General features: G+C 52.4%; 1 protein-coding gene across 1 annotated transcript in view; it reads right to left on the reverse strand.

Moving 5' to 3' along the window:
• Positions 1–12,192, reverse strand: part of PAPPA2 (pappalysin 2) — a 144,099-nt gene that overhangs the window by 76,330 nt on the left and 55,577 nt on the right. The window contains exons 6-13 of the mRNA XM_075936896.1: positions 11,668–11,789; positions 11,054–11,546; positions 9,432–9,560; positions 7,278–7,369; positions 6,676–6,869; positions 4,775–4,912; positions 1,569–1,704; positions 728–944 (exon numbers count right to left, since the gene is read on the reverse strand). Of these exons, the coding sequence (XP_075793011.1) occupies positions 728–944; positions 1,569–1,704; positions 4,775–4,912; positions 6,676–6,869; positions 7,278–7,369; positions 9,432–9,560; positions 11,054–11,546; positions 11,668–11,789 (1,521 nt within the window). The remainder of the gene's footprint in view (positions 1–727; positions 945–1,568; positions 1,705–4,774; positions 4,913–6,675; positions 6,870–7,277; positions 7,370–9,431; positions 9,561–11,053; positions 11,547–11,667; positions 11,790–12,192) is intronic.

A 12,192-nucleotide genomic window follows, 5' to 3' on the forward strand; every position in this document is an offset into this window, starting at 1 on the left:
CAAATCCCTCAGTCTCTCCTCATAGGTCATGCGCTCCAGCCCCCGAATCATTTTGGTCACCCCCTGTTGGACCCTCTCCAATGTGTCCACAGCCTTTTTATAGTGGGGGGCCCAGAACTGGACACAACACTCCAGATGTGGCCTCACCAGAGCCGAATAAAGGGGAATAACGACTTCTCTGGATCTGCTGCCAATGCTCCTCTTAATGCCCCCTAATAGGCCATTAGCCTTCTTGGCTACAAGGTCACACTGTTGACTCATCTCTAGCTTCTCATCCACTGTAACCCCCAGGTCCTTTTCTGCTGAACTGCTACTTAGCCATTCAGACCCCAGCCTGTAACAGTGCTTGGGATTCTTCCATCCCAAGTGCAGGACTCTGCACTTGTCCTTGTTGAACCTCATCAGATTTCTTGTAGCTCTAATCTCTCCAGGTCACTCTGGACTCTCTCCCTGCCCCCCAGCGTATCTACCTCTCCCGCAGCTTAGTGTCATCCCCAAACGTGCTGAGGGTGCTCGAGCTGGGATTCACAGCTCTAGCTCGAAGCCTCGCTGTCCCTACAGCGTTTGCCCAGCGACAAGAAGACAGAGATCTAGCCGAGCCCAAGGATAGCTCCCTCAGGCTGAGCCCTGGGGAGCGATGCTCTAAGCTGGCGGTGGCCTTCTGCAGGAGTGGCAGACTGAGCCAGCAGAGCCGCGGCCCTCGCCCAGCACCGAGACGAGGTGGTACCTGTATCGGTGGAGGCCGTGTCCCTCGGGCTCCGCCAAGCAGGTGTTCGGCACAGAAGAGCTGAGGGGGGAGGAAGTTCGCAAGGCCACGGCTGAGACGCCCACTAGCGGGGAGGAGAAGTTGAGCAGCACCGAGGTGATCCGGTGGAAAAGGAAATCCTGGCCGTGGGTCACGTTGATGACCAAGGGGTTCCGCTGACATGACAGCTCGTGCGTCCCTACGAGGGGGGGGAGGGAGGCAACGAGAGAGAAGTCATTCGCCCAGCTCTGGGATGGTTTAGCTGGGTTATTCCACCGCTCAGATACTACCCCGGTGGTCTGCATTCCCCACTAAGCAACGTGCAATGGATTCCTCCACAGGAACAGCCCCGCGAGGAAGTCAGACAGGACAGGACGTGTCCCAGGCCACGGCTAACCCTTCCACTTCAGCCCAACTAGAAGCTAGATAAAGTCACGAGCGCAGGAGAGGGCGAGCCGGCGCTTAAAGGAACGGGACGTAAGGAGGATCCCAACAGAGAGAGGACACCGCAGCCTCCCGCATCCTTGGTCTGCTACGAGGGGGACACAGCCTCAGCCGACAAATGAGGCACGGAGGAACTCAAGGGAGGGCGCTGCCACAGAGATTCCCCAGGTTCCACTGAGCTCAGGGTGAGCCATACTGGCCATAGGAATTTGGGCCGGTTGCCAGGACCTGCCTTGCTAGGCTCCTTGCCCACTGCTGAGGAAAACCCAGGGTGAAGCAGAGAGGGACTCTGGTGCTGAGGGTGTGGAGGAACAGAAGGGAAAGGGGAGCTCTTTCACCGTGACCCGCCCCCCTCAACGTCAGCTCTGCGTGCACTCACCCAGCGAGTGGTTGTGTCTCCTCTCGTCCCCCAGCTGGACGGTCACAGTCGGCTTGTGCTGGTTGCCCAGGGCAACGCCATCCGAGGCCAGGAAAATAAAGACTGAGGTAGCCAGTCCGGGTCTATCGAAGCACACCTGGGCAGGGGGGTAAGAACACCAGAAGGGGCATTCAGGCAGAGGAGGGTAGCGAAGCAGACAGAGCTATACAAATGAGACGGACAGACTGACAGATGTCTAGCTAGATGCATTGGGGACTTCCCGCTCACTCGGCAAGCCCCACAGCAGCTTCGTGGCACCCATTAAAAAGACCTGCAAGCACTTTGCTTGTCCAGGCTGGGTTGCTCAGACAGCTCTGCCAATGCAGCTCTCTCTCTTGGAAAGTGAAGGGGGCGTAAATTCCCCAGTGTTCGGAAGCTTTTTATTCAGATCCACCCCCGGCAACGCTCTCGCCACCATCCGGCTGGAGACGGGGCAAAAGAGTCCGGATAAAGCGACGCTTCCTGTGGGCACAACCCCACTAGCAGCCCAGCTCACCAGGCCCGAGTGCTGGGGTGCCCTGCGGTGCAGAGACCTGGGGAGAAAGAATGAATCTGCCCCCACATTGCTGCCTCAGGGCTCTGCTATTATGAATTCAATGACTGTGGTGCCTGGAGGACCCAACCGAGACCAGGGCCCGCTGCACACAGACAGCCAGTCCTCCTTCCAAAACGCTGACGACATGAGCAGACGGGGGCAAAACGGGGCGGAAGCAGAGAGGCAAAGAGACTTACTCACGGTGCCAGGTTCAGTGAGAATGCCCTCGCACGGGCTCCTCAAACCCTGGCTCTGGTGCCCTGGGTCTGGCATGGTGCCTGCAGAGGGTGGGTGTGTACTGAGCATTGAGGAACGGCTGAGGAGCTGCCTGCGAGCTCAGCACACAGAGCACAATCAAGGCCGAGGAAGTGTTTCAGCTCCACAGCCTCTCACTGGGGCCTACAAAGAGCTGGTACGGGGCAACGCCAGGCAGAGGAAACACCTTTCTCCTCTTTCGCCCCAAATTCCAGCACAGCCCTCGCCGAGGACGGGCAATTTCCCAGTTACGTTTCCCTCCCGTTATCTCACGGTTGTTGCCCGGGAACACCACGAAGGCCAATCCTGTTGGCAGCATAGCCTGCTGCAAAGCCGGATTCGTCTTCCCACGCCCAACAAGCTGGGACGAGCGCCGCGACATCAAGCGCTCGTCCCAACCTCACTCGTTAGCCTCCGCCTCTGCGAAGGCTGACAGCTCCACGTTAGCCAATGCCAGCTCTGCGCACATTTCGGGGAAAGCCCCCGTACCATCCTCCCCCACGCAGGTGCTTTGCAAAATCTGTGTCTGAGTTAGAACTGCGGGATCTGGCATCACTAACTATTCCCCACCCTGCTTCCTTTTTCTTATTACGTACTGAACCGCACGTGGCTGTCGTTTTTTTCTTTTGTTCCAGTCCTTGCTTGTTACCGTCTGATGTGCCTCCAAAGCTTTCCTGACTCCGATACGGGAGGAAATAGAGAACAAAACAGTGCAACTGGAAAGTGCTTTTCCGTAACTCAGAACAACTCCTTTCTGCAAGTATATCATCTATGCCGAGGTGCATTCTGGGAGACTAGTTATGTCGCACACCATCTGGCAGATGGCCACACCCACTTCAGCCTGTGCCGTCACGAGGAGGCACAACACTGTGTTGCTCTTTAGTGCCACCTGTTGAACATGTTTCATTCCAAGCAACAGGAATCACGTGCCTAACGAGGGACGGGATATTGCTCCTTCTAAGCATGACACGGCGCCTCCAAACAGCCCTGCAAGTGGAGGTAGGTGCTCCTGAGAGGTGTGTATTAGAGCGTGTGCTTTCGTACAAGCATGTGAACAAGAAACCGCCTTCCCAGCCCGATCTGTTAGCAAACCGGCCAACGCTATAAAAACAGAGAAAGAACATGGGCATATTCATTACGAGCCCATAAATAATTTTATGGGAAGAAAATCATAGTGCACCTAAAGCGAGTGTGCGGAGCCAGCCATGAAAGTCTTTGCCATAAACATGCGGGGAAGAAAGGAACTGGCCTAACGCTCCAATGCACTGGAACCTGGGTTCTGGTGCCAGATGGAAAGTAAGCCTCCATCAAAGTAGCGCAAAGAGGGAGATTTCCTATTTCCCGTGAGCAAAGGAAGAAGTGGAAGGCATCTGCCTGCAGGGAACCCAACAGAAAGTTCCAGGAGAATGGAGAGACTGTAGGTAGAGGTCTTTGTAGAGGCGGGGGATATTAGGGATGCAAGGGCATTAGGGACACAAAGATAAGTTTCTTTCCCTTCTTCCTGTCCTGGTGTAACCAAGAGCTGTCCCTCAGCCAGGTGTTCTACAGATGAGTCATAGCTGGGGTGAAAGTGACTTAACATTTCTTGCAGGCGCTGTCCTATTCCTATTGGGTCCCGGCCAGCTCCTTAACTAGCGCCCTGCTGGCTTTTGCCACAGCTCAGCCAGCTCTTGCCGGAGCTGCGCACCAGAGTGCACCTGCTGACTTTCACCTCTGGCCATAGCAAGGGAAAGCCAATGACTGGCACAGGGCAGGGTGGTACTAAGAAAAATGGCAACGGGCAAACACCCAGAGGGGTTACTTGAGATTTTTCTGCTAGTCTTCAAGGTCACCTTTAGCATCACTTTGGCTCCAGGGCAGCAAGGACGCGAACAGCTGAGAAAGCTGGCGTGGAATTCCTGCCCGTACCCACCAAGATTTACGACAGGGCCTCTCTGACCTGGCATCCGAGACCCTGTCCCACAACTTCCCTGGCCTCAACTCCACCAGGGAGAGGAAAACATGGGGCTCAGTCACCTAAGCAGGACAGGAACAGAAGGGACACAGGGAGCAGATACGTCCCCTAGGCAGATGATGAAGTGGGGATTTTCTGATTGTAAGCACAGCTGAATTTTATGCGGCTGCTGCCTTCTATTACTGGGAGGCTGTTCATTGTCTTTGCTCTTTCCATATAGTTTATTTGGGGCACGCTGCCCCGTTCGGTCCTAGATCGTCTATAATTATCTTTTGTGAAGGCGCTCAGAAGGCTTAATGCATCATTAACCATTGGTCAGTCACTGGTGTTATCCCTGGTAGTGCAGAACAAGCAGAGGAAAGCTGTCCCCCGACCCCTACCAAGTACCTTCCCTATTAGGCCCAGCTGCCCAAAACCACTTACTTTGAGCCAAACTCTCCCGTCATCCAACGATGTTTTCTCCCCCTCGGCAACCTGAACGTTGTCGTGGCTGGTGGTGCAGGGGAACCAAGCAGCAAGGGAATGAAGCTCCAGCATATCTTGAAGATGGGGTTGGCACACCTGGAAAGAAAAGATTTTCAACCTCAGCAGCAGTGTTGGGCATGGAGGGAATAGGAGGGAGGGAGCCAACAGCCTCCTATATGCCCACCAGGAAAGAGGCAACACAGTGCCCACCAGAGCTGAAGGAGAGGGGCAACCAAGCCACCTGCGTGAATAAAGAATCTCTCAGGGTACCCGAGGAGCAGATTATGGGCTCGATCGCTGATCGGTGTAAATCAGCACAATTTTAGCACACGGACCCTGGTGTATGTCAGCTGAGATTTGGGCGCAATAGCCAAGAAGAAACAACTTTCCAAATAATGAATATGCAAGGTCAGATCCTCAACTGGCATAAATCAACACAGACCTGTGGAACTGCACTGATTTACACCCAGTGAGAAACTGGCCCTAGAAACCTGGATTCCTCTGCAACAAGGGACATTGGATCCAATGTAGTACCAGGATCCATGCTCCTTTCCCCCCTAGCTTAGCCTCTTGGTAAGAAATGTTGATACAATGTTACAAATGACTTACAATGATACTTACAAATGATACAACATCTCAATTACTTATTAGGATGATGACAATTACACCTGCACCCCAAAAGTACAAAGCACTGCACAGACAAACATAAACAATACCCAGCAATAGCATTTTTCACCAGTCAATTCGCAAAGCGCTTCCCAAAGGCGGTCGGTATCGTTACATCCATTATTTTAGAGGTGGGGAAACCGAGGCACAGAGCTGTGAAGCGAGTTGCTCAAGGTCCCCCAGCAGGGGAGTAGCTGAGGTGAGAACAGAACCCAGGTCTCCAAAATCCCATTCCAGAGCACCATCCACTAGACTTCACTGCCTCTCTGAAGAAGAGCGGGATATGCCGAGGGACAGTGTGTCCCATTGAGCTTCCTTTACAAACTAAGACGACAGGATATTATTTAAAAGGATGGCGCACCAGAGCCCTAGGACTTCCCAGAGCATCCCAGGTCCATTTAGGCCAGCATCCAGCCTCAGACAAAGACCAGCCCCCATGTATCAGATGAAGATGCAAGGAGAAGTCTGTACAAAAATGCCTGGGGGTGGGGGAGTCTAACTTCCAGGCTCACTGACGTCATGGAAAGACGCCCATTTACTTCAAGGTCTTTGTTTCAGACACTAATTGGTAGGCATAGACATGCGGGTTTATATCCTTTCACACCCAGAGCCTATAAGCATTTAGGCCTGTGCTAATTTTTATGGCTTTAGTGGGACAACTCAGTCATGCACGTACTTAAGTGCTTTGCTGGACTGGGGCCACAGCGTCTCCTGATATCTGGTGTAACAGAAACATGCTTCCTTATTCATATCAGGGTGACATGCCCAAGCCTATGGCCCACCCCAAGTAGGGCTGTAGTTAGAAGTGCACGGTTCTTTTTCGGCACATCCTTTTTTACTGTAAAGCTTCTGGCCTGAATACAGCTTTGTGGCCGGGACTGCCCAGGGCTAACAGTGCAGGGGGGCTGTTAAAAGGCCTTTCCCCTGGGTGAGGAGGTGCCGTTTGGGGAGGCCTCGCACCGCGCGAGGGAAAGCGGAGCCTACAACCCACGGCCACGCCCGGGTTGTTGTCCGGATTTTCTTTTCCTGGGTCTATGGCTGATTTTAAGCCGCTCGGGGTGCGGACGCTGCTCCGCCGGGAGGACTCCGTCTTTGGAGAGGGTGCCCATCCGGAGAGACATGAAAGGCAAGGACCCTGTGGAGATCGCGTCAGGCTGGGGGCATCCCCGGGACAAGAAATCGCCACGCCTCACCCGCACCACAGGCTCGCCAGTCACCATGGAAACAGGGCAGGCCTCCTTGTCCTGGTGGGAGGTGTACGCCTGTGCGGCCCACTGGTCCACGAACCCTTTGGGCGTGTGGAGGCCACAATCTAGGACGCTGCTTCTCCTCTCGAAGGGCTCGCACACTCCGTCCCCCTCGTGGACGTAACACAGGCTCGGCTCTCCTGCAGGGAGAGGCCAAAGAGGAGACGTTCAGGGGTCAAATTCCGCGCAGTGTCTACGATGCTTCTGCTGGGGACAGATCCCTGAAGAGAGTCCTGACAGACAGGGCAGCCCACTGTTACGGTGACCAGATGTCCTGAGTTTAGAGAGAGAGTTGCAATATTGGGGTTTTTTTTAAATACAGGAACCTATTAGCTCCCACTCCCGACCTGATTTTCCCTATTTTCTATCTGGTCAGAGATACCCACTGCAGAGACGTTATGACAGGAGAAAAAACTGCCCTCCCCTGTGTGTGGGGGGGGAGTGGAGTACTGGGATGGCCATCACAGTCCAATAAGGGGGTGGCCCTCTCCAAGGATGGGGGTGTCACCAAGGAGAGAAGGAATGAGCTGACTCAGCACAGGACTCACCAACACAGTTGAAGCCTTTTTCCTTTTTACACTTCCCAGAGCAGCCATCTCCATCTAGCAGGTTTCCATCATCACACTCCTCCTCCAAGCTCCTAAGAGACCGAGGGCAAGAAATGTTAATGCCCCCTTGACTAGACACACCCTTCGAGTGCCTCAGCTCCATAAGGACCCTCATGATGAAGGACAGCCCTTGAGTCAGATTTCACTCGAGGTTTCAGGGGAGGCCAACCACGTGGAGGGAAAGACGAATCCAACTTTTGTCAGATGAGGAAGGACTTGAGAAAGTCAGAGGAGGGGAAAAGAGGTGCCACGCTGCCATCATCTTCCTGGGTGAACTCAGGGTGGGAGCAAGGGCAGCTACCAAGCTTGCGTCAGAGGAGAGCAGCCAGGGATTCATGAGGGCAGATAAGAACAGCCAGTTTCTCCACTGAGAGCTGGACAAGTCGAGGTGGGGTAAGGGATCTGGAGGAGTATAGTGAGTGAGAGGGGAATTGCAATAACCACAGGCAATTTTCACAAGCAGCATCTGTCGCTGGGTCGCGTAAAGCTAGTCCGAAGGCAAAACCAGGGACAACACCATGCTTAGGTGAATTCGGGTTTATTCTCATGCGTGGATCCACATTCACACACCTTCACGCTCAAAACTTCAAACACTCGTGCAACTTTGCTTCACATGCACGCTTCATCTACAAAAACACACAGTGTGAAAACCAATCTTGTCTCTCCAGTCTCTGGGCTTTGACTCTAAAAAGCTTCTTTCGAAAAAGATCGTCTAGATAGCCACAAGAGTTGTGAAAAAGCGATGCGCTTTTTTGAAAGAGAGCACCCTGGAAATCTGGATGCTCTCTTTCGAAAAAGCCCTGCTTGCATTCAAGAACGCCTTTTCTCGCAAGAGCTCTTTCGAAAAAAGGTATTCTTCCTGGTAAAAGTAGGTTTACCAATTTCAAAAAAAACCACCGCGTTCTTTTAATTTAATTTCAAAAGAACACGATGGCAGTTGAGATGCAGGTGACATTTTTTTCAAAAAAAGCCACTTTTTTCGAAAAAACTCCGTAATCTACATAAGAACATAAGAACGGCCGTACTGGGTCAGACCAAAGGTCCATCTAGCCCAGTATCCTGTCTACCGACAGTGGCCAGCACCAGGTGCCCCAGAGAGGGTGGACCGAAGACAACGATCAAGCGATTTGTCTCCTGCCATCCCTCTCCAGCCTCTGACAAACAGAGGCCAAGGACACCATTTTATCCCCTGGTTAATAGCCTTTTATGGACCTAACCTCCATGAAATTATCTAGCTTCTCTTTAAACTCTATTATAGTCCTAGCCTTCACAGCCTCCTCTGGCGAGGAGTTCCACAGACACACCCACTGTTATTTCACGGTGGTTTTACACCGTTTCCCAAACAAGACTTCCTCAGCCGGATTCTCCACTGCCCTTTAGATCAGCCACGTTAAAAGCACGTCACAAATTTTCATTGCTTTCCTCCTATTTACGGGGCTTATTTGGGGTTTTTTACTTCACTCGGCTTGGACTCTGGAACTAAAATGGTCATTCTCTGTCCTATGGCCAGACTCCTAATGGGAGTAAATCAATAAACAAAGTCAATGGAGCTATGCTGAAGTAATCTAGCTCCTTCTTTCTAGCCAGTTTCCTCTGTTGGGTCTCATGCACTTGGTACAACCACTTTGTGTTGGGTTTCACAACTCTACACAGGGAGGCTAACAATTTACAAAGCTGTTTTTCCTGGAAAAGAGTCAAGCGGAAGTCAGAAAAATGTAAAGGGGAAACCCCACACATTTTTACCAGGGAGGATAGTGACGTTTGGTCTCATTCGGGGTCTTTAAATCGAGAGCGGCTGTCCTGCTACAAGATCTGCTCTAGCAGAACCACAAGTTACCTGGGACGATGGAGAATCATTGAGGGAAGTCCTCGGGCCTACACTATGCGGGGGGCCAGACTAGATGAGAATGTTCCTTGTAGGGGTTAAAAATCACTGACACTTTGGAGAGAGTGGTCCAAAGCTTAGACCAGAACCAACCACCCATGACTTTGGGGAGTTCAACTCAGAACCCAGATCCAAACTCTGCACCTTACAAGGCCCATCTTTACCTGCTAAGGAGCATTCAGCTTTACTTGGCAGAATTCAGCACTTACAAGGTCACTTTTCCTTCTCCACAATAGGGAGCACCGTGAGTATGGATCAAGGATGGAGAGGGTTCACCCATGGCCGCCCCAGCCACAGTCTGCACCTGGTACCGGTACACCTGGCCTGGCGTGACTTCCCTGCAGAAACACAGAGGAATGAAACAAACTGCAGGAGAGACCAAATACAATGTGTGAATGCTACATCTGCATGTGGCCGTAAGCAGAGATTCATTAGAGCCTCAGGGGGTGGCTATCGGAGATAAAAAGCATGTGTGTTGTACGCAGGCAGAATGGAAAGATCAACAGCCCTATGGATTCTGCCCTCAGAGGCAGGAAGTGGTGTAAGAACTGGACCGATGAACGTACCCTAATCATAGCTCAGTTGTATCAAAGTTCATTAAATAATACAAAGTCCCACCCCAAATGCTAATGAAAACCAAGTCAAGTTGCTTTCAGTGGTGAGTGTTGTAAACAGGTGCAAGAGAGACTAAATTAATCCAAACCAAAATGCCGCACGGATCTAATTCAGGGAGCGTGTTGAAGTCATGCATGGTAAAAACAGAAAATGTGGAAGTGGAAATTCATTAAAACTCACGTGCCAGATGTTAGGCCTAATGGTGAGCAAAAGAATGCAGAGATGGGCGATTCCACCCACCATTCTTTCTGTGGGTCCTTAAAGAAAGTGTCTTTGGGGGAAGAAAATTAAAAAACTGATGGAAGCTACTGAAGCAAGCGTCAAAGTCCTGGCTACCAGCCCCACCGTCTCCTGGGATCCATGGCCTTCATCTTCCTGATCCCAAGAGATGCCCTGACTAACCCAGGCCAGAGAGGGAGCTCCAGATAAAGCCACTGCCTCTATAGGCTCCAGCTGCATCCTAAACACCACCTGGGATGCAACAGGATTGGACCGTAACTGCAGTAACATCAGAAGCATATTACGTCTAACGCCACATCTTCATTAAACGGAAGATTAGAGCTGCCGAGATCGATCTTCTGGAGTTCGATTTAGCGAGTCTAGTTAAGACTCGCTAAATCAAACTCAGAGGGTGCCCATGTCGGCAACCGGTACTCCTGCTTCTGCAAGGAGTAAGGAAAGCCGACAGGAATGTATGCGCTCATTGGCCTCCTGCTTTAGCCCTGGCTGAGTCCAGCCAGACACGTGGGGGGTAGCAGGCAGGGCCCCAGCTGCTCTGACTTGGCCTGGGTTAACCAGTTCAATGTAATTTTATTTGTTTAACTAGTTAACTATTTAAACGGTTCTTTACATCCCTAATAGTAATACAAATAGGAAAAAAAAACCTATGCACATGGAAACCAACAGAATCGTGGGTAACGGTAAAGAAAACATCACGTGGGTCACAAATAGAACCCTGATGGGCCACAAGTTGTCCACGCTGACCTAGTAGGACACAGCTTCCTGCTGAGTGTCGTGGTAGCATTGTGGAACTGTCAGATCCAAGGGGGGAGTTTTGGACAAAGTCTGAGGCCGGGCATTTCGGGCCCTACTCACCACAGACAGGCCGAGCCTTAAACATATCAGAATGCAGAAGCCGGGAGAGCATGGAGAACGAGAACAGTACGCGCGCCCCCCCTCCCCACCCGGCCTTTGGTGGACCGATGCTGCTACTCACGTGTCGGTGAACTTCCGGTGCACGTGCAACATCTTTATGGGGGAGCTGCCAGCAAACGGAGGGTCCCGGAGGACCCTGTACCGCACAGGTTTGCAGCTGGAGCAAAGGGAGCTCTGGGGGATGGAGATTAAGAGAGCCGCATCGATCTCCATCCGCTCGTCGAAGGTGTAGACCTTCACCCCAGACACCTTCCTGTTGATGTTGAGTCTAACGGTGAGGGGGATGTCACAGAAAGTGTCCAGGGGGCCCAGGTGGATGGACTCCCCATGCTCCGTCAGGATTTCAATGTCAGACAAGGCCTTGGGCGAGTCGGTGGAGAGGTAGGTGGTCCATAGCACAAGAGACTCTGGGTACACGGGGTGCAGAAAATGCAGCTCCAGGATACAACCGTGGGGTAGGGGGCAAGGAACAGTCATGTTCATGTGGTACAGGTGGAGCTCCGGGCTCCAGGCCTGCAGGCTGGGTTCACAGGGCTGATCCACGTCGGGCGGACCTGGAGAAGGGGAGAAGATGGATCCTGATAAGGAGCGGGTTAGCTCCTTTCAATAGCAAACAGAGCTGTCGGATTGTGTGCGCACAGCAGACACTGAGCGAGGGAGGACACGGCACTTTACCTACAGCCTCCTCGGGGGTCCAGTAGCCGGAGGAGTCACAGACCCGAGGGGACGAGGCTTCGTGTACGTATTGGCTGAACGTACCATCTTCAGTGCAGTCTCCGCAGAGGGTGCTGGGGTCCCTGCAGAACAGAGAGAGAGAAAGAATGAGGAAGACTCTTCCGCCCCTCCCTGCCTAGTTTCTTCCTCACCCATCTCTGCATGACGCGGGAAGCCCGCACGAGCCAGTTGCTTGTTCTCACAGGCAGAGGCTGGGAAGGGAGACGGTGGGGTTGGGATTCCCAGCTCGTCCACCGATTCCCTGTGTGATCTCGGACAAGTTGGCAAATGCTTCGTGCCTCAGTTTCCCCTCTCTGAAATGGGAAGAACTGCACTTCCTGCATCTGCCTGGATGATTTAGACTGGAGTCGTGCACTCAGATTTGACCTCTAGGGGCATCCCAGAATACAAACACGGGATCCTGTTAAATTAAAATGCCACCATTAAGCTAATGCAGGACCAGGGGAGTATTTCCTGCACCAAAGA

Source organism: Pelodiscus sinensis, chromosome 9, assembly GCF_049634645.1.
Source record: "Pelodiscus sinensis isolate JC-2024 chromosome 9, ASM4963464v1, whole genome shotgun sequence".
Classification (NCBI taxonomy): Eukaryota; Metazoa; Chordata; order Testudines; family Trionychidae; genus Pelodiscus; species Pelodiscus sinensis.